General features: G+C 42.6%; 1 protein-coding gene across 4 annotated transcripts in view; it reads left to right on the top strand.

The window, feature by feature from the left end:
* Positions 1 to 19,703, top strand: part of LOC139746765 (protein slit-like) — a 737,327-nt gene that overhangs the window by 698,395 nt on the left and 19,229 nt on the right. For all 4 annotated transcript variants that reach the window (XR_011712223.1, XM_071658271.1, XM_071658273.1 and 1 more), the window contains 2 exons: positions 9,958 to 10,074; positions 10,302 to 11,630. Coding sequence is in view for 3 of the 4 variants with exons in the window: in XM_071658271.1 (XP_071514372.1) it covers positions 9,958 to 10,074; positions 10,302 to 10,534 (350 nt within the window). In the remaining variant the exon portion in view is untranslated. Of the gene's footprint in view, positions 1 to 9,957; positions 10,075 to 10,301; positions 11,631 to 19,703 lie in introns of those variants that run through there.

A 19,703-nucleotide genomic window follows, 5' to 3' on the forward strand; every position in this document is an offset into this window, starting at 1 on the left:
CTCCATGGTTGTTTAATTTGTTTATGGATGGGGTTGTTAGGGAGGTGAATGCAAGAGTTTTGGAAAGAGGGGCAAGTATGAAGTCTGTTGTGGATGAGAGAGCTTGGGAAGCGAGTCAGTTGTTGTTCGCTGATGATACAGCGCTGATGGCTGATTCATGTGAGAAACTGCAGAAGCTGGTGACTGAGTTTGGTAAAGTGTGTGAAAGAAGAAAGTTAAGAGTAAATGTGTATAAGAGCAAGGTTATTAGGTACAGTAGGGTTGAGGGTCAAGTCAACTGGGAGGTAAGTTTGAATGGAGAAAAACTGGAGGAAGTGAAGTGTTTTAGATATCTGGGAGTGGATCTGGCAGTGGATGGAACCATGGAAGCGGAAGTGGATCATAGGGTGGGGGAGGGGGCGAAAATCCTGGGAGCCTTGAAGAATGTGTGTAAGTCGAGAACATTATCTCGGAAAGCAAAAATGGGTATGTTTGAAGGAATAGTGGTTCCAACAATGTTGTATGGTTGCGAGGCGTGGGCTATGGATAGAGTTGTGCGCAGGAGGATGGATGTGCTGGAAATGAGATGTTTGAGGACAATGTGTGGTGTGAGGTGGTTTGATCGAGTAAGTAATGTAAGGGTAAGAGAGATGTGTGGAAATAAAAAGAGCGTGGTTGAGAGAGCAGAAGAGGGTGTTTTGAAATGGTTTGGGCACATGGAGAGAATGAGTGAGGAAAGATTGACCAAGAGGATATATGTGTCGGAGGTGGAGGGAACGAGGAGAAGTGGGAGACCAAATTGGAGGTGGAAAGATGGAGTGAAAAAGATTTTGTGTGATCGGGGCCTGAACATGCATATATATATATGTGTGTGTGTACACAAGTGGATGGACCGTTCTTCGTCTGTTTCCTAGCACTACCTCGCTGAAGCAGGGATAGCGATGCTGTTTCCTGTGGGGTGGGATAATGCCAGAAATGGATGAAGGCAAGCAAGTATGAATATGTACATGTGTATATGTGTATGTATATGTGTATATGTTGATATATATATGTATGTATATGTGCATGTATGGGCATCTGTGTATTTATATATATGTGAGTGGATGGACCATTCTTCGTCAGTTTCCCGGCTATACCTCGCTGACGTGGGAAACGGCAATCAAGGATAATAGAAGAATAATTTTTTTTTCATACTATTCGCCATTTCCCGCGATAGCAAGGTAGCGTTAAGAACAGAGGACTGGGCCTTTGAGGGAATAGCTTCTCCTGGCCCCCTTCTCTGTTCCTTCTTTTGGAAAATTAAAAAAAAAAAAAACGAGAGGGGAGGATTTCCAGCCCCCCGCTCCAAAGAATAATATATATATACATAAAGCTGGTGACTGAGTTTGGTAAAGTGTGTGAAAGAAGAAAGTTAAGAGTAAATGTGAATAAGAGCAAGGTTATTAGGTACAGTAGGGTTGAGGGTCAAATCAATTGGGAGGTGAGTTTGAATGGAGAAAAACTGGAGGAAGTGAAGTGTTTTAGATATCTGGGAGTGGATCTGGCAGCAGATGGAACCATGGAAGCGGAAGTGGATCATAGGGTGGGGGAGGGGGCGAAAATTCTGGGAGCCTTGAAGAATGTGTGAAAGTCGAGAACATTATCTCGGAAAGCAAAAATGGGTATGTTTGAAGGAATAGTGGTTCCAACAATGTTGTATGGTTGCGAGGCATGGGCTATGGATAGAGTTGTGCGCAGGAGGATGGATGTGCTGGAAATGAGATGTTTGAGGACAATGTGTGGTGTGAGGTGGTTTGATTGAGTAAGTAACGTAAGGGTAAGAGAGATGTGTGGAAATAAAAAGAGCGTGGTTGAGAGAGCAGAAGAGGGTGTTTTGAAATGGTTTGGGCACATGGAGAGAATGAGTGAGGAAAGATTGACCAAGAGGATATATGTTTCGGAGGTGGAGGGAACGAGGAGAAGAGGGAGACCAAATTGGAGGTGGAAAGATGGAGTGAAAAAGATTTTGTGTGATCGGGGCCTGAACATGCAGGAGGGTGAAAGGAGGGCAAGGAATAGAGTGAATTGGAGCGATGTGGTATACGGGGGTTGACGTGCTGTCAGTGGATTGAATCAAGGCATGTGAAGCGTCTGGGGTAAACCATGGAAAGCTGTGTAGGTATGTATATTTGCGTGTGTGGACGTATGTATATACATGTGTATGGGGGTGGGTTGGGCCATTTCTTTCGTCTGTTTCCTTGTGCTACCTCGCAAACGCGGGAGACCGACAAAGCAAAAAAAAAAAAATAAATAAATATTTCATACATATTCGCCATTTTCCACATTAGCGAGGTAGTGTTAAGACCAGAGGAATGAGCCTTAGAGGGAATATCCTCACTTGACCCCTTTCTCTGTTCCTTCTTTTGGAAAATTGAGAAACGGGAGGGGAGAATTTCCAGCCCCCCACTCCCTATATATATTCATTTATTTCTTTTGTTCCCACATATGGAAAGTAGCAGAAGAAGGAAAGATTTCTAGCCCCCTGCTTCTGTCCCTCTTTGTATGTGATGATTATGAATTAGGGAAAATAGTGCTAGGAATGCTGTAGATACCTTCTGTGAGATGCTACAAATGCTGTATATGGCGTGGGAAAAAATCTATGACATATATAAAGGAGTTTTTACTGGGAGAGGAGGACATGTATGTGAATAGGAAGGGGGTTGGGTGATTGGCTTCTGGCAAAGGTGGATTTGTATCAAGAACATGTGTTGTTACTGTGGTTGTTTGACCTGTTCATAGACAGGATGGTGAGGGAATCAATATCATGAAGGTCTTGAGTGAGGGGCAAGTTAAGATTATGCTCAAGATGGGAGCTTGGAAAGTGAATCAGTTGCTGCTTGCAGATGGCATAGCTTTCATTGCAGACTCTTGAAAGAAACTCCAGATAATAGTGAGAGTTCGGAAGTGTGTGAAAGAAGTTTTTAAGGTAATGTGAACAGAAGTGAGGCAGGGATGTGACAAGGAAATAAGGCAGAATGGTTTGAGAGTAAGAATAAATTGGGACCATCTGGAGGAAGTGAGGTATTTTAGACACCTGGGTGTGGATGTGGCTGCAGATTGAACCATGGGAGCTGAAGTGTGTCAAAGGTTGAAGAAGGAACTAAGGTCGTGGTTAGAGGAAGTTTATATTATGTATCCTTATGTATCATACCATGCCTTGTGTATCCATACATGTAATGTTAATATATGTGTTATGCTCATCTCCCATTTTGTTTTGGATGAGCATCATGTGCTCTGTCGACAGAAGCGATAAAGTTCTCCTGCACTCAGCATGCTCCCTAATGTCTCAGTAATCTTACTTGTGTATCTTGTTTGTGTGTGAATAAATTCAGTGTCACATTTTCACTGGTGTCTTTGCTTCACCATTCCTACATGGTGCAATGAGTGGGATTAAGGAGTGGTGTAAAAGAACTGACACACTGACATCAAATATTGTTAGCCACCATAGGATGCCATAACTGCCTGTGATACCCATCTCCACACACTGCCAACCTGAATTGTCTGTGCCATCTACCTTCCCTGAGTGTCAACGACCATCTGTGGTCTCTTGTGACCTACCCGTGTCTCACTGTGATTGTACTGGTCCCAGGTTGACACTTTGCCCCTGCTCACCTTAGGACCTGTTTTATTAGCCTGTTTCCTGATGCCAGTGAAGCATTGTTTCCACTAACAACGTTGCCATGCCTGGCAGTCCACACAAGCATGGGGAAAGTAGCCATCAGGTAAGTTCAGAGGAGATGGGGAGGCAGGTGTCGCCATGGGAAAAGTGATTATCAGGTGAGTTCAGAGGAATTGCACATCAGTGCTGGAGAGATTGGCAGCCATGATGGATGTCCAACAACAGTGTACCAAGAGTTGCAAGAACAATTCCTTCAGCAGCTTCAGCTGACTGCTCAGCAGGCTGCCAAGGTTAATAGTGAACAACGAATGTTTCAGGAACAACAACTGCAGCAGCAACAGCAGTTTCAAGACATGATTCAACAGATAATGTGCTGGCCCATTCCACAGTCACTAAGCAGAGTACATACACCACTGGAGCTTGGTGTCCTGATGCCATGGACGGCACTCCTTACCTACCACCTCTACCCGCACCTCACAAGCTCACATCTAACGCCTCTTTCCATAAGTTTAAGTAGTTATAGAGTCATGCCTGGTTGGATTACGTAGAACTGCTACAGGTGAAAGTCAGCACCAACGCACATAACTAGCGTACCTCAGGTCCTGTCTCACACCTGAGATGGGGAGTCACTCTGGATCACGCCATTGGGGTTACCGAAGACACCAATTTGGGTATGGATGACTTCCTCCAGCTCGTCAAGGCTTACCTCACTCGCCAACGTAACTAACCTTACATTGAGTGCACTTAATGAATGCCACCAGCATGAGGAGTGGGCCTTTTATGATAACATCACCACGATAACTACATTGCCCTCAGGGAGCTTTCTGACAATGTACAGCTGTATGAACACTGCATGGACGCCCGTCTAGTGACTCGCATCACATCAGTATCCGAAATCAGGAAACTTGGAAGAAACCTCTAACCATTGACCCTCCACCTGAACTGTTCGACATCTTGTCCTTGTGCTGCAGCGAGGAGTCACCCTACAACACCGAGATGGATCTGGCAGGCAACTGAAAGACTGTTCAAAAAATGTCAGTGTTGCCAGCACTTGACGATGTGCACCAGCAAACAACAAGTAGAATGCCATCAGCAGTGTGATGGCTTTGGTGCTGCGGTACATCCTGAAGAACAAGAGAAGCAATTTCTGAAGTGCTTACTTTGTGGCAACCCAGGAAACTTCATGAAAGTGTGTCGCAAGAAACTATACAGTTCGCTGCAACTCCCTGACAACAAGCTGATAGGTAAAGGTGCTTTTTCTCTGAAGCTGAGTGACGTCTACAGGTACCCAGTCAACCATCTCATGCCCTAAGTCAACACTGGAGTGTTTTTATCTGTCAGGACATGTCAAGGGGCTATGCTGTGCACGCCCAACACTGGCACAGAAACTACAGCCATTGGATCACAACAGCTACAACAGCTTGGTCTCCTTGAGTCTTAACTCTCCTCTCCACAGGAAGAAGTTCTCATGGCAAACAGCAATAAACTGTCCCCTGTGGGATCATTCAAGGCAACTCTCTCACCTTGGGAAATATGTCAACCGACACCACCGTTGACGTAGTCCATGACATAGATGACGACCTGCTCTCCTGGTATGACGCCAGAACCCTCAATGTAATCACTGCTAACTACTAAAAGCAGATTAAGTCACCCCATAACTGATGCCCGGCCGATGTCAACCCTGATGTCCCCAGCGCCGAGCAGTTAGAGGAGGACTGCTAGAAGATTCTGAAAGATTTGAAGAACATCTTGGTGGACCAGAGGAGTTCCATAAGGGAACACAGATGTGGACTATGAGTGGCTCGCTCGTGAAGGTCCATGTGCAGGAGTAGGTGCATCCCTTTGCACTCCCCACTCCCCGGGTCATTCCCCTGGACTAGCAAGCAGACACCAATCATGTTAGACAGCACGGTGCAACAAGGGATCATCCAGCCACTAGGTGACGAGTTACTAAGATTGATTTCATCCCATGGTGGTCGCACCGAAGCAGAAAGGAGGCGTCCACTTTACCGTGGACCTCACCAAGTGTACAAGTAAGTTTTCCGACCCACCCTTTCTGCCCCAACACCGCGCAGCACCGTCACGGAGGTTGTCCCTGGCTCTAAATACTTCATCATGTTGGACGCGATACTGGGTTACTGGCAGCCTCTGCTAGCAAAGGAGGCGCATCCTTTTACCACCTTCACAACTCCATGGGGACTTTACAAGTTTCTACATGGCCCTATGGGACTTGTCTAGAGGGCACAGGCTTTGCAGACGTGGCACATCGCATTTGAAGGCGTCAGCAGCTGTGATATGGTCGAAGGTCTTGCATAATGTGCTCGTTTGGGACGCAACTTGCACAGTCCACCTTCAACATACCCGGGAGATCCTTCAACGATGTTGCAATCACGTCATAGCCGTGAACCACAGCAAGTTTGTGTATGCCAGCCACTGCCAAGTCTGTTGGTATGGCATCGCAGCCGAGGGTGTGTAAGGCGAGTGCGATTGGGGAATTCCCCACACCCACCACCATCACGAACCTCAGGCCATTCATGTCTCTTTTTCCAGCTAAAAGACTTCATCCCGAGTAGAGCGGCAGCAGTAGACACCCTCCCCTCCCGTCTCAGCTCCAGGAATAATTTCTTGCGGACACCCCGACCACCAAGTATCATTCAAGAAATCCAGGTCTCGCCTACTTCGATCCCGCCTTTCCTACAGTTCTGCAAACAGACGCCTCGCGTCTGAAAAGTGTGGGATATGCCCTTCTTCAGCGATAAGGTGACAAGTGGAGGCTGATGCAGTGACTCATTTTGTTTGCGACGCAGAGACGAGATATACCTTTGTGGAGTTAGAACTAGTGGCATTTGTACGGGCCATGAAAAACTGCTGCCTGTGCTTGCTGGTTCTACCACTTTTTAATCTCATTGATCACAAGCTATTGCTGCCCATTTTGAGCGACTACACAGTGAACGCTGTGGAGTACCCACGTCTCTAGCATCTGAAAGATATGACGGTGCAGTTTTCCTTCATGAGTGTGGCATAAGGGGAAAGAGCATGGAATCTCCGACAGGCTCTCCCGTGTACTTGTGGTTGACGCGACCCAGCAGACCTCAAGGCAGAGGCAGACGTCACCTGCTTCTTACGTAGCTGCATTATGGCCAGAGCAGTGAACATGTCGCAGCCCCACGATCACCTCCCTGACTCCGTCATCTAGGAGATACGTACAGCTGCTGTCTAGGATGACACCTACCGTCAGCTCCACGACGCCGTTGTCGCAGGTTATTCCCACGGACATGAAAAATGTACTAGCAACATTAAAGGATTTCTGGAAAATACAAGACAGCTTGGCTACTGACGGTTTTGTCCGCGGCGCCTGGCTTATCACCCCTGTCGCAGTTCACTGCGCCGAGGCGCAGCGGCCACAAAACACTGTGCCTGGCAGACGGTGTGGTGGCTTGGCATCACAAGTGACATCGTGAACACCATGCAGGCATGTGACGTGCGTCAGCCCCTCCAGCCATCCCAGGTAAAGGTGCCGTTGATGTGTAATCTATCACCCATCGTGACCTTTCCAGGATGCCTCAGTTGATCTGTTCTCCCATGCAAGAAAGGAATTTTGGCTGTCTAGATGGCCACACGTTGGTGAGTACGGATGGGACGCCACATCAAGAAGCACAATCAAGCTTCTCCGTTGCTGTGTTAATGTGGACATACCTGTCCGTGTCCGAACGGTTGGTGGCCTAGTTCTCCAAATTACATATTTCCTGCCTTTCTCAAACTTTGGACCGCGACTCTCCACATCTCATCACCACATTATCCGCAAGCCAGTGGTCGTGCTGAGGCCTGTGTGAAGCAGATGAAGCACCTTATCATCAAGATCACCAGTAATGGCTGCCTGGATGATGAAAACTTACCGAGGACAGACGGAGATACGCATCGCCCCTTCCCTAGACGGCTGGTCATCACGCTCAGATCCTCCTTCGTCACCTGCTGCATACAGCCAAGCCAGTGACAGGATGCTGCAGAAGTGGGTGTACGACAGCTCATACTGCTGCAGGCGGCGGAGGAGTACTATAACAGCACCTCCTACGCTTTACCCCTTCTGAAGCATGGTGAACCCATCTGCATACAAGATCCCATCATGCACCGAGACTGCAGGGATATTCCTAGGTATCGGTCGCCACCAAGACTATTACATCAAGCTGCCCAGAGGTAGTGTATGTGGAAGAAACCTCCGTATCATGAGGCACATTATATTCCCCTTACCATCTCTCACGCAAACTTGCCAATCAGCACTTTCGTTCCAACCCCGGTCGCCGCCGCCTCACACACCAGCAAGAAAGGGACGACAACAGCCCGTGTGGAAATTGAGCATCAACCAGACTATTAAACGTCTGAATATTTTGTCCCCAGTTAGGACTAACCCGGGAAGGAGATAACGGAAGTTTAATTATATCATAATATGTCTCGTGTATCCCGGCGTGTAATGTTAATATGTAATGTACCACACTCGTCTTTCTTTTGTTTAGTATGAGCATCGTCATGCGCATTGCCGGCAGAAACAAAGTGCTCGGCCAGTAAACAACCTTTGTCCTGTCTCGCTAATCTCACTTGTGTATCTTGTTTGTTTGCAAATAAACTTAGTGGCACAACTTCACTAGCAAGTGGCACATCTTTATTTCACCATTCTTACGCTGGGTACATTAAGGAGCTTGTTGAAGGAAAGGTCAGTGTCCATTAGGGAATAAATGGGTATATTCAAAGGTATAGCAACTTCACAAGTATGAATGCAAGTCTTAGACCGTCACAACAAAGGAGAAATTTGTAAGTTTGTGTGAGCAGAAGTAAGGCAATGAGATGCAACAGAGAGATAAAGCAGAATGATTTGAGAGTATGAATAAATGAGGAGGACACCTGGTTGCCGATTGAACCGTGGGAGCTGAAAGTGAGTTCAGTGTAAGAAAGGACCAAGGTCTTGGGTGCACTAAAGAGTATGTAGGAGAGGTCAATGTCTGTTAGGGCAGAGATAATTATGTTTAAAAGTATAGTATCAGTTAGAGATTAAATGTTTTTTGATATATGTGAGATGGACTGATCATGAAGGGAAATGACAGCCTCAGAAAAAGAGGTGGTGGTTAGTGCAGTGTGATTGAGAAGGAAGACCATGGATCAGGCATAAAGAGAGATCAACAGTGAGGATCAAAATGTCATAAGGGAGCAAGGGGAAAGGAGAGGCTGAAAAGGAGATGGAAGAATGAAGTAAAGGAGGCTTTAGGGGTACTGGTGTTTAAACATTCAAGAGGACACAAGGTGTGCACTTGGTAGAATGAAATGGATTGTTGCAGTAAATGGGTTGGATGTTTGTGTGCGTAACATACTGTACCCAGGAAGGTAGTGAAGATATACCATTGTGAGTGTTCTGCAGTGCTTGGCTATGGTGGTTAGATATTTGGTTTTGATGTATTATTTATGACAGCCAGAAACTGGGTGTGTCCAAGTAAAGCCATTGTCATTTGTTATTGATGCTTCCATACTAAGTTGGGGAAAAAAGAATCAATTTCACATTAAATCAGCCTTGTCTATTGTTTGTCACCATTCAAACAATTTCTTACCTAAAAGAGTTAATATACCTTCCCCAGTTTTAAAAAGAATGCTGATCATGTTCAGGTGGGACTCTATTGAGATTATCTTTGCTTCATTGTTTAGGTGATGGGTATTTGTGATAGGCAACAACAGTTGCTAAGAGTGCTCAAATTTGTGTGTATATGTCATGTGCAGTGTGCCAAAGCCATAGCCCATATCCACAACTAGGCCCCATAGATCATTCTGTGGTTTCTCAAGGCACTTCAGTCCATCGACAGCATGGTGACACCTGTAAACCATATTCCAGTTGGCATGCACTTCAACCATAACATGCACTTATGAAAATCCTAATTTGGATTTTTAATGAGTTTTTAAAGCTTTGGACACACAGTACACTGTATGCCAGCGTATTTTGAAGGACACATGCACAAGAATATTAGATTTTTACTAGGGAAAAAACTTGGACTTGAAAAGCACCTGGTTGCAAACTGTGCTGGAATTTATTAAATCCCTTTTCCCCTCCCATTCCTCTGTAGCCATATCCTTTCATCCCTACTACACTTCTCTATCTTTCTTCTTCCACTCCATCCACATCTTTATTCCTTCCTATTCCCCTTCCTGTATGTCCACATTTTACTTGATGCCATATAGAATATAGTCAAGGAATATCAAGGGACAAACATTTGAAGACTTGTCATAAATCCCATGAATAGATAACGTTTCTCATAATTCAAGCATTTACTTTTGCATTGCAGATAGTGATGCCTGTTCAGCCAATCGATGTGAGAATGGTAGGTGTCGCCCACGCCGCCGGGGTAGCGGTTATTGGTGTCGGTGTAAGAGGGGTTGGAGTGGCAAATACTGCAATCAGCGTAAGTTTGAATTAGTGAAACAGAATTTACAAAAGCATAATCCCAATCAGAATTTTGATTAAATCACAAATGATTACTATTATTATCAAAACTGTATGTATTATATATGGAAAACCCTTAGTGTGGCAGTTTACTTGTAATCACCTATCTCATTCACTTAAGGTAAATAAAAGAGTACAAAACCAATACCAGTGGCTCAGCTCTAACATATTTTCTTTATCCCACAGCTCCTTCATGCCGCCGGGAAAAAGAAAGGGCCTATGTTTATGATTATGGATGCCGTTCACGTCGTCCTATCAAGCAGTTTACCTGTAATGGAACATGTGGGAAGGACTGTTGTCAGCCTAAGAAATATCACAAGAAACTGGTAGCAATGATTTGCAATGATGGAACCAAATACAATAAGGATGTTGATATCATACGCAAGTGTGGATGTTCACGAGACTGTGATGGCATGTAGTATGAAAACCATGCCTTTCATAGACCGACTACTGGTGAAAGATTTATGGCAGAGGTGTGAATCAACTCATGCACACCACAAAAATCCAAATATACAGTATATACACAGTACTTACAGTGCGGGTAAATTATTCAAATGTATAGTATGAATTATATTGAATAGGTACAGACTGTGTGATGATAGAATGGTGTTATATGCTTATAGCATTTACTTACTCGACCACAAGCTTTACGTGCAGTGAAAATATTTGTGTACATAGTCATACTAACAGTTAAATGTTCAATGATGTCTGAACTGTAAGATAAGCTTTATATATACCTTATGAATACATATTACCTAGACAAACTGCTTTTCTACGACTAGAAATTATCATGGTTTTGAAATAATGCAGACTTGGCAGTGAATGTAAGAAAAGCTGAAAACAATGATATTTGTTGATGTATTATTATTAATATCAACAATGAATGTGGAAAAGTTAGCAATGATGAGATTGTAAAATTAACTGCAGTATCATAAGCTAATTGTACCAAAATGGACCACTATTGATGCAGGTACTACACAGGGTACCTGGGACCAGTTATGATGAAATTGTGACATTAGAAATGGTGTCTGTTATGCCCCAAAATCTTTTGAAAAATATCTTTGTCAAGTATGATGATCCAGCAATGGAAAGGGCATGCTTTTAAGGATCTAGAGACAGTGTTGTTGAAAACTTTGAAAAGATAGTGCTTTTTAGGTATTATCATAGACAAACTCATTTATGTGGTTGGAAAAAATAAAACAATAATGAAAACTAGAGACCTCATGGAAAAAAATAACTCAGAACAACAATGGAAACTAGAGCCCTCAAAGTATAATTTTCACACCTCTACCTCCCTGATAGCAACTTTGTTCACCTACAGTGGAAGTGAGATTTATGCTGCTGCCTATCCACTGAGGATCACCATGGTCACTCAAGGAGAACATAAGTATGGAAAGCAAGTAATGTATCTCACTGTTGGCTGAAACTTCATGTAAATCAAGTGATGTGGAAGTAGGCCTAGCTATTCCTCCTCCCAGGGAGTTCTTCATGGCTCAACAAATTCTCTGCTTGCTGGTATGTTATCTTCCAAATTGAAGTTCCACTTTATAGCTGATTTCAGATTTATAAGATAGTACATTGCCTGTAGATATTTATGTTTTTTCCATATTTATTGTTTTTGATGGTATTCACCCTTTTCCCTGCTTCTTAAGATTCACTTTCATTTTGTGTATGTAATTACCTATATGTACTGTATGGGAAGGGAATTTTACACTTTTGGTGCCCCATCTCTGGATCATTCTCTGTTATCTTAAAACTTCTTGATTTATGTATACTCTCTGCATTACCCATGTGATCAATAATTATATTCCATTCTCTCACCATTCTTATACTAGTATATAAGTACTTCTTTACATCTTTTTTAACAAGATTCTTAATTTCTCTCCATGCTTTGTATTTGCTCTCTCCATCTTTCTTTAAGAACTGTTCAGTGTCTATATTACTGATCTTTTTAAAAACTTAAAGGTGGTGCTTACTTGGAATTACCTATTTGTACAGTATAGGGAGAGTTCTAAAGTTATAGGGCCACATCTGAGCTTTCTGTATTACCAAGGAGCCTTTTGAACCTTTGTAAACTGCTCATATTTGCTATCTTATTGGTTTGTTTATTCCAACCATCCGCCTCCCTAACACTAAACTAGTACTTCTTAAATCCCTTTCCAACTAGCTTCTTGTCAAGCTTTTTCTCATGACTATCAGTTACTATGGTGCTACATTTCTTGGAGGACTTATCATTATCGGTGTATTATTGTGATCCAGCTGATTTAAAAACTAAAAGGTTATGATAAGGTTCCCCCTAATCTCCTCTCCACATTGGACAGCTTTTTAGCCTATAGCTTTTCATTATAATTCAGTCCTCTTAATTCAGGTACCCCTGTGATTACTCTTCCCAGTAACTTCTCAATCAGATCTTTGTGATTTTTTAGGTTCAGTGTCCAAACTTGCAGAACATAATCCAGTTTAAGTCTGACACATGTAGCAGATAATTTACCAAACATGTCCTTGTCCATATTCTTGAATGCAATTCTCATGTTGTCTGCAGGCAGTTTGTCTCCCTCACAGTTATCCTGATATGTAGCTCTGATGATAAATTATGTAGTGTTGACCTCTAGGTTTTTTGCACATGCAGATTCTGGTAATTTATTTCCCACTGAGTAACATCAATGCTGAAACTTTCTTTTGTTCCCTCCCATCATCATTTCATCATTACCTTGCATGTAATTGGATTGAAGATATTCATTCATTTATCTGACCAACTTTGGAGTTTGTCCAGTTTCCCCTGAAGAGTGATGTTATTATCATTATTCTTTATATCCCTCATAACCTTGGCATCATCTGCAAACATATTTAGATATGATTCCAGTCCATCAGGCAAGTCATTTACATACATTAAGAATAGCAGTGGGTCAAGTCCAAGCATCGTGGTACGACACTTGTAACCCCAGCCCACTTCAAGGATGCACCTCTTGACTATATTCTTTGCTCCCTTCCAGTAAGATGATCATCTATCCAATGTGTGTGTGTAATTAACTTTCTATACTTACAGGAAGGGGGTTTTATACATATGCAGCCCCATCTCTTGAACATTGTATAATATCATACTTTAATTTATATATGCTGTCTGAATTAACCATATCTTTAGTCATTTTGTTCTATTCATCCACAACTATCACATTACAAAATTACTTCTTTACTTTCTTTTTAACAAGTTTTTCACATAATTTCATGTTATAGCTTTGGTTCCTCCATCTTTATATCTGAAAGAACCATTCGCTATCCATGTCATCAATCTGTATGAGAAACTTGAAGGTTGTGATCAGGTCACCTCTCACTCTTCTCTCTTTCAAGGTGGGCAGATTTAAAGCCTCTAGCCTTTCCTTGTAACTTTGCTTTCTTAATCCTGGTGTCATCTTTGTTGCCTTCTCTTTTAACCCTTTGCTTCTTTAGGTGTGTTGACCAGACCTGAGAGGCATATTCTAGTTTGGCCATACATAGAATATGAACAGTTTATTAACAGCTTGTGTGTTTGTGTAATACAAAGAAAAAGTTTTACACATTTGGTCCACATTTATTACACTCTGTGTGTATAATCTTCTTCTTTTCCTTACCATTTTCTCTATTTTACGTTCCTCTCATCCACTGTTTACTTCTGTAGAAGTATTTCATCATCCTATCAGATATTCCTGTTTTGCAATTCGTTGTTATGCTCTCTAGGTTATTGAATTCTCCCAGTCCAAAAGAGCTGTTCCATATCATCAGCACAAGACCCATTTGGGAACTTTAAAGCAGTAGTTACACCTTCTCTTGTGTGTTTTTAGTGGGCTTGTCTTTTCCCAGTTTTTTAGTTCCCATAAATATGTTAACCCTAAAAGGCAGTTATTTTTGCACAGTCCTATGATACAAATACATTAGTTTTAATCAAAGAATTATGAATTTTGAAAGAATTTTGAATACATGCACTCACAAATGTTACAGCGCTCAACAAAGTTTTATGGCAAGCCTATGCCGTAGCAAAGGCAAAACTACAGAACTTGAGTGGCCTTTAAGCATTAGGGGTCCCTTGAAGTCAGGTTTCTTTCAGATAGATGGGACAAGTGAATGAGTGAAGCACTGGATGAGTTTGAATTTTGAAGATTGTTTACAAAAATACCATTTGGCTGGTGATGGATTCCATAAAGCTTCAAGAAAGAATATTTTTTTATTTATTTGAAAATTAATCTTAATACTAAAGAATACTAAAGAATGGTGAGGTGCCTGAGGATTGGCGGAATGCTTGCATAGTGCCATTGTACAAAGGCAAAGGGGATAAGAGTGAGTGCTCAAATTACAGAGGTATAAGTTTGTTGAGTATTCCTGGTAAATTATATGGGAGGGTATTGATTGAGAGGGTGAAGGCATGTACAGAGCATCAGATTGGGGAAGAGCAGTGTGGTTTCAGAAGTGGTAGAGGATGTGTGGATCAGGTGTTTGCTTTGAAGAATGTATGTGAGAAATACTTAGAAAAGCAAATGGATTTGTATGTAGCATTTATGGATCTGGAGAAGGCATATGATAGAGTTGATAGAGATGCTCTGTGGAAGGTATTAAGAATATATGGTGTGGGAGGCAAGTTGTTAGAAGTAGTGAAAAGTTTTTATCGAGGATGTAAGGCATGTGTACGTGTAGGAAGAGAGGAAAGTGATTGGTTCTCAGTAAATGTAGGTTTGCGGCAGGGGTGTGTGATGTCTCCATGGTTGTTTAATTTGTTTATGGATGGGGTTGTTAGGGAGGTGAATGCAAGAGTTTTGGAAAGAGGGGCAAGTATGCAGTCTGTTGTGGATTAGAGAGCTTGGGAAGTGAGTCAGTTGTTGTTCACTGATGATACAGTGCTGGTAGCTGATTCATGTGAGAAACTGCAGAAGCTGGTGTCTGAGTTTGGTAAAGTGTGTGAAAGAAGAAAGTTGAAAGTAAATGTGAATAAGAGCAAGGTTATTAGGTACAGTAGGGTTGAGGGTCAAGTCAATTGGGAGGTAAGTTTGAATGGAGAAAACTGGAGGAAGTGAAGTGTTTTAGATATCTGGGAGTGTATTCGGCAGCGGGTGGAACCATGGAAGCGGAAGTGAATCATAGGGTGGGGAGGGGGCGAAAATTCTGGGAGCCTTGAAGAATGTGTGGAAGTCGAGAACATTATCTCGGAAAGCAAAAATGGGTATGTTTGAAGGAATAGTGGTTCCAACAATGTTGTATGGTTGCAAGGCGTGGGCTATGGATAGAGTTGTGCAGAGGAGGATGGATGTGCTGGAAATGAGATGTTTGAGGACAATATGTGGTGTGAGATGGTTTGATTGAGTAAGTAATAATAGGGTAAGAGAGATGTGTGGTAACAAAAAGAGTGTGGTTGAGAGAGCAGAAGAGGGTGTTTTGAAATGGTTTGGTCACATGGAGAGAATGAGTGAGGAAAGATTGATCAAGAGGATATATGTGTCAGAGGTGGAGGGAACGAGGAGAAGTGGGAGACCAAATTTGAGGTGGAAAGATGGAGTGAAAAAGATTTTGAGTGATCGGGGCCTGAACATGCAGGAGGGTGAAAGGCGTGCAAGGAATAGAGTGGATTGGAACGATGTGGTATACCGGGGTCGACGTGCTGTCAGTGGATTGAACCAGGGCATGTGAAGCGTCTGGGGTAAACCATGGAAAGTTCTGTGGGACCTGGATGTGGAAAGGGAGCTGTGGTTTCGGTGCATTATTACATGACAGCTAGAGACTGAGCGGGAACGAATGGGGCCTTTGTTGTCTTTCCTAGCGCTACCTCGCACACATGAGGGGGGAGGGGGTTGTTATTCCATGTGTGGCGAGGTGGCGATGGGAATGAATAAAGGCAGACATTATGAATTATGTACATATGTATATATGTATATGTCTGTGTGTGTATATATGTGTATACGTTGAGATGTATAGGTATGTATGTTTGCGTGTGTGGACGTGTATGTATATACATGTGTATGTGGGTGGGTTGGGCCATTCTTTCGTCTGTTTCCTTGCGCTACCTCGCTAACGCGGGAGACAGCGACAAAGCAAAATAAAATGAAAATATAAACTAAAGAATTAAGAATGAATCTATTGATGAAAGATATGTCGAACATAAAAAAAAAATCATATAAGAAAAGTAAAAGCAAATAAAGCATTTGCTCTTTATTGTGATTAGGCAGCATATGTTAACTGCTGGTAGGTGATTGTGTTTTGTTGTTAAACTTAGAATTTATTTGTTTCTTCATATGTATAACTGTATAAATCTGTGAAAAAGAAAAAGGAAAAGATGGCTGTATTCTGAATTGGAAGATTTATATCTGGGATACAGAGTTAAACTGGGGTATGATAGGAGTAAAACTGAAAATTGATGCAAAGTATGATAGATATTTGATGATTATAAGGTAATTTCCAGAGACTTATAGAGCACCATATTGATGGTTTGAGTTTTGAGAAGTAAGTAGAGAAGGACAAGCTAGCTGGAAACTGGGCACCTTAAATATGGAAAAGTGATTGAAGAAATAAAGGAATTTTTGGCTTTTTAAGGCACTTCAAGAGCTTTCCTTCAGGCATATGCCTGAAGGATTCTCCCAGATGGAGCACTCAAAGGATACTTCAGGAAAGTATAGTAGTGCCCAAAGGATGCTCAAGGAAGGAGCTCCAAAAAATGCTCCTGGGAAGTAACACCCTAGGCCCTGCATTTTGGCAAAATGGTAGGAGCTTTAGACAGAAATAGTAGGTAGGAACATTTAGGCAGGAACATTAGGTAGAAACCTAGGCAGAAGTAGTTGGTAGGAACTTTAGGCAGGAGCATCAGGTAGTAGTCAGTAGGAACATTAGGTAGGAGGTGCTGTAAACACTATGCTAGAGTTTTCTTCCATTGGCATGTCAAGGGTGATACACTAAAGGCAAAGAAGCAGCACTGGAGTTCACTAGTTATGGAGATACATATAGATATATAGATAAGAAGTATCACCAGCAAGATGCGCCAAAGAATACCACACAGAAGAAGCATCTAACTGATACCTTCTCCCATAATAGAAATTTAAGTGATGCCTCATCAAGAGGGCATCAAAACAGTGCACCCTAGGAGAACATCAGGATAAGCACTAGATTTGCCTCCAACTTAAAGGCAAGGAGGATTAAGAGGTTCAGAGGGTGATACTTTTAGTCCAAAGCTCTTTAATTCATCAGCAAAAAAAGGTAAGGGAAGGTTTTGATTACATCTCTACTTGCTTTTGCTTTTATATATATATATATATATTTTTTTTTTTTTTTTTTTTTTTTTTTTTTTTTGCCGCTGTCTCCCGCGTTTGCGAGGTAGCGCAAGGAAACAGACGAAAGAAATGGCCCAACCCACCCCATACACATGTATATGCATACGTCCACACACGCAAATATACATGCCTACACAGCTTTCCATGGTTTACCCCAGACGCTTCACATGCCCTGATTCAATCCACTGACAGCACGTCAACCCCGGTATACCACATCGCTCCAATTCACTATATTCCTTGCCCTCCTTTCACCCTCCTGCATGTTCAGGCCCCGATCACACAAAATCTTCTTCACTCCATCTTTCCACCTCCAATTTGGTCTCCCTCTTCTCCTCGTTCCCTCCACCTCCGACACATATATCCTCTTGGTCAATCTTTCCTCACTCATTCTCTCCATGTGCCCAAACCATTTCAAAACACCCTCTTCTGCTCTCTCAACCACGCTCTTTTTATTTACACACATCTCTCTTACCCTTACGTTACTTACTCGATCAAACCACCTCACACCACACATTGTCCTCAAACATCTCATTTCCAGCACATCCATCCTCCTGCGCACAACTCTATCCATAGCCCACGCCTCGCAACCATACAACATTGTTGGAACCACTATTCCTTCAAACATACCCATTTTTGCTTTCCGAGATAATGTTCTCGACTTCCACACATTCTTCAAGGCTCCCAGAATTTTCGCCCCCTCCCCCACCCTATGATCCACTTCCGCTTCCATGGTTCCATCCGCTGCCAGATCCACTCCCAGATATCTAAAACACTTCACTTCCTCCAGTTTTTCTCCATTCAAACTCACCTCCCAATTGAATTGACCCTCAACCCTACTGTACCTAATAACCTTGCTCTTATTCACATTTACTCTTAACTTTCTTCTTTCACACACTTTACCAAACTCAGTCACCAGCTTCTGCAGTTTCTCACATGAATCAGCCACCAGCGCTGTATCATCAGCGAACAACAACTGACTCACTTCCCAAGCTCTCTCATCCCCAACAGACTTCATACTTGCCCCTCTTTCCAAAACTCTTGCATTCACCTCCCTAACAACTCCATCCATAAACAAATTAAACAACCATGGAGACATCACACACCCCTGCCGCAAACCTACATTCACTGAGAACCAATAAGAGCAAGGTTATTAGGTACAGTAGGGGTGAGGGTCAAGTCAATTGGGAGGTGAGTTTGAATGGAGAAAAACTGGAGGAAGTGAAGTGTTTTAGATATCTGGGAGTGGATCTGTCAGCGGATGGAACCATGGAAGCGGAAGTGGATCATAGGGTGGGGGAGGGGGCGAAAATTTTGGGAGCCTTGAAAAATGTGTGGAAGTCGAGAACACTATCTCGGAAAGCAAAAATGGGTATGTTTGAGGGAATAGTGGTTCCAACAATGTTGTATGGTTGCGAGGCGTGGGCTATGGATAGAGATGTGCGCAGGAGGATGGATGTGCTGGAAATGAGATGTTTGAGGACAATGTGTGGTGTGAGGTGGTTTGATCGAGTAAGTAACGTAAGGGTAAGAGAGATGTGTGGAAATAAAAAGAGCGTGGTTGAGAGAGCAGAAGAGGGTGTTTTGAAATGGTTTGGGCACATGGAGAGAATGAGTGAGGAAAAATTGACCAAGAGGATATATGTGTCGGAGGTGGAGGGAACGAGGAGAAGAGGGAGACCAAATTGGAGGTGGAAAGATGGAGTGAAAAGGATTTTGTGTGATCGGGGCCTGAACATGCAGGAGGGTGAAAGGAGGGCAAGGAATAGAGTGAATTGGAGCGATGTGGTATACAGGGGTTGACGTGCTGTCAGTGGATTAAATCAAGGCATGTGAAGCGTCCGGGGTAAACCATGGAAAGCTGTGTAGGTATGTATATTTGCGTGTGTGGACGTGTGTATGTACATGTGTATGGGGGGGGTTGGGCCATTTCTTTCGTCTGTTTCCTTGCGCTACCTCGCAAACGCGGGAGACAGCGACGAGGTATAAAAAAAAAAAATATATATATATATATATATATATATATATATATATATATATATATATATATATATACACAAAGGTTGAAATTTGTTTCCTCTTTTGTCATGAGATTGATGTTTACCTCGACAATTACAGCTGTTGATTACCTTTGCACATGCAGGAGTGTCTTGAAGAATTCCTCATAAACCATGTATTTACTGATCATTCTTGCATTGGTCCTTTGGATGCCCATATAGTTGACATTTATGATAATGAATGAGGGATGGGATGTGTACGTTGATACTGACTTTTCTCTGGCCAGTATTTACTGTGTAAAGGATTTCTA

Source organism: Panulirus ornatus, chromosome 66, assembly GCF_036320965.1.
Source record: "Panulirus ornatus isolate Po-2019 chromosome 66, ASM3632096v1, whole genome shotgun sequence".
Taxonomy (NCBI): Eukaryota; Metazoa; Arthropoda; class Malacostraca; order Decapoda; family Palinuridae; genus Panulirus; species Panulirus ornatus.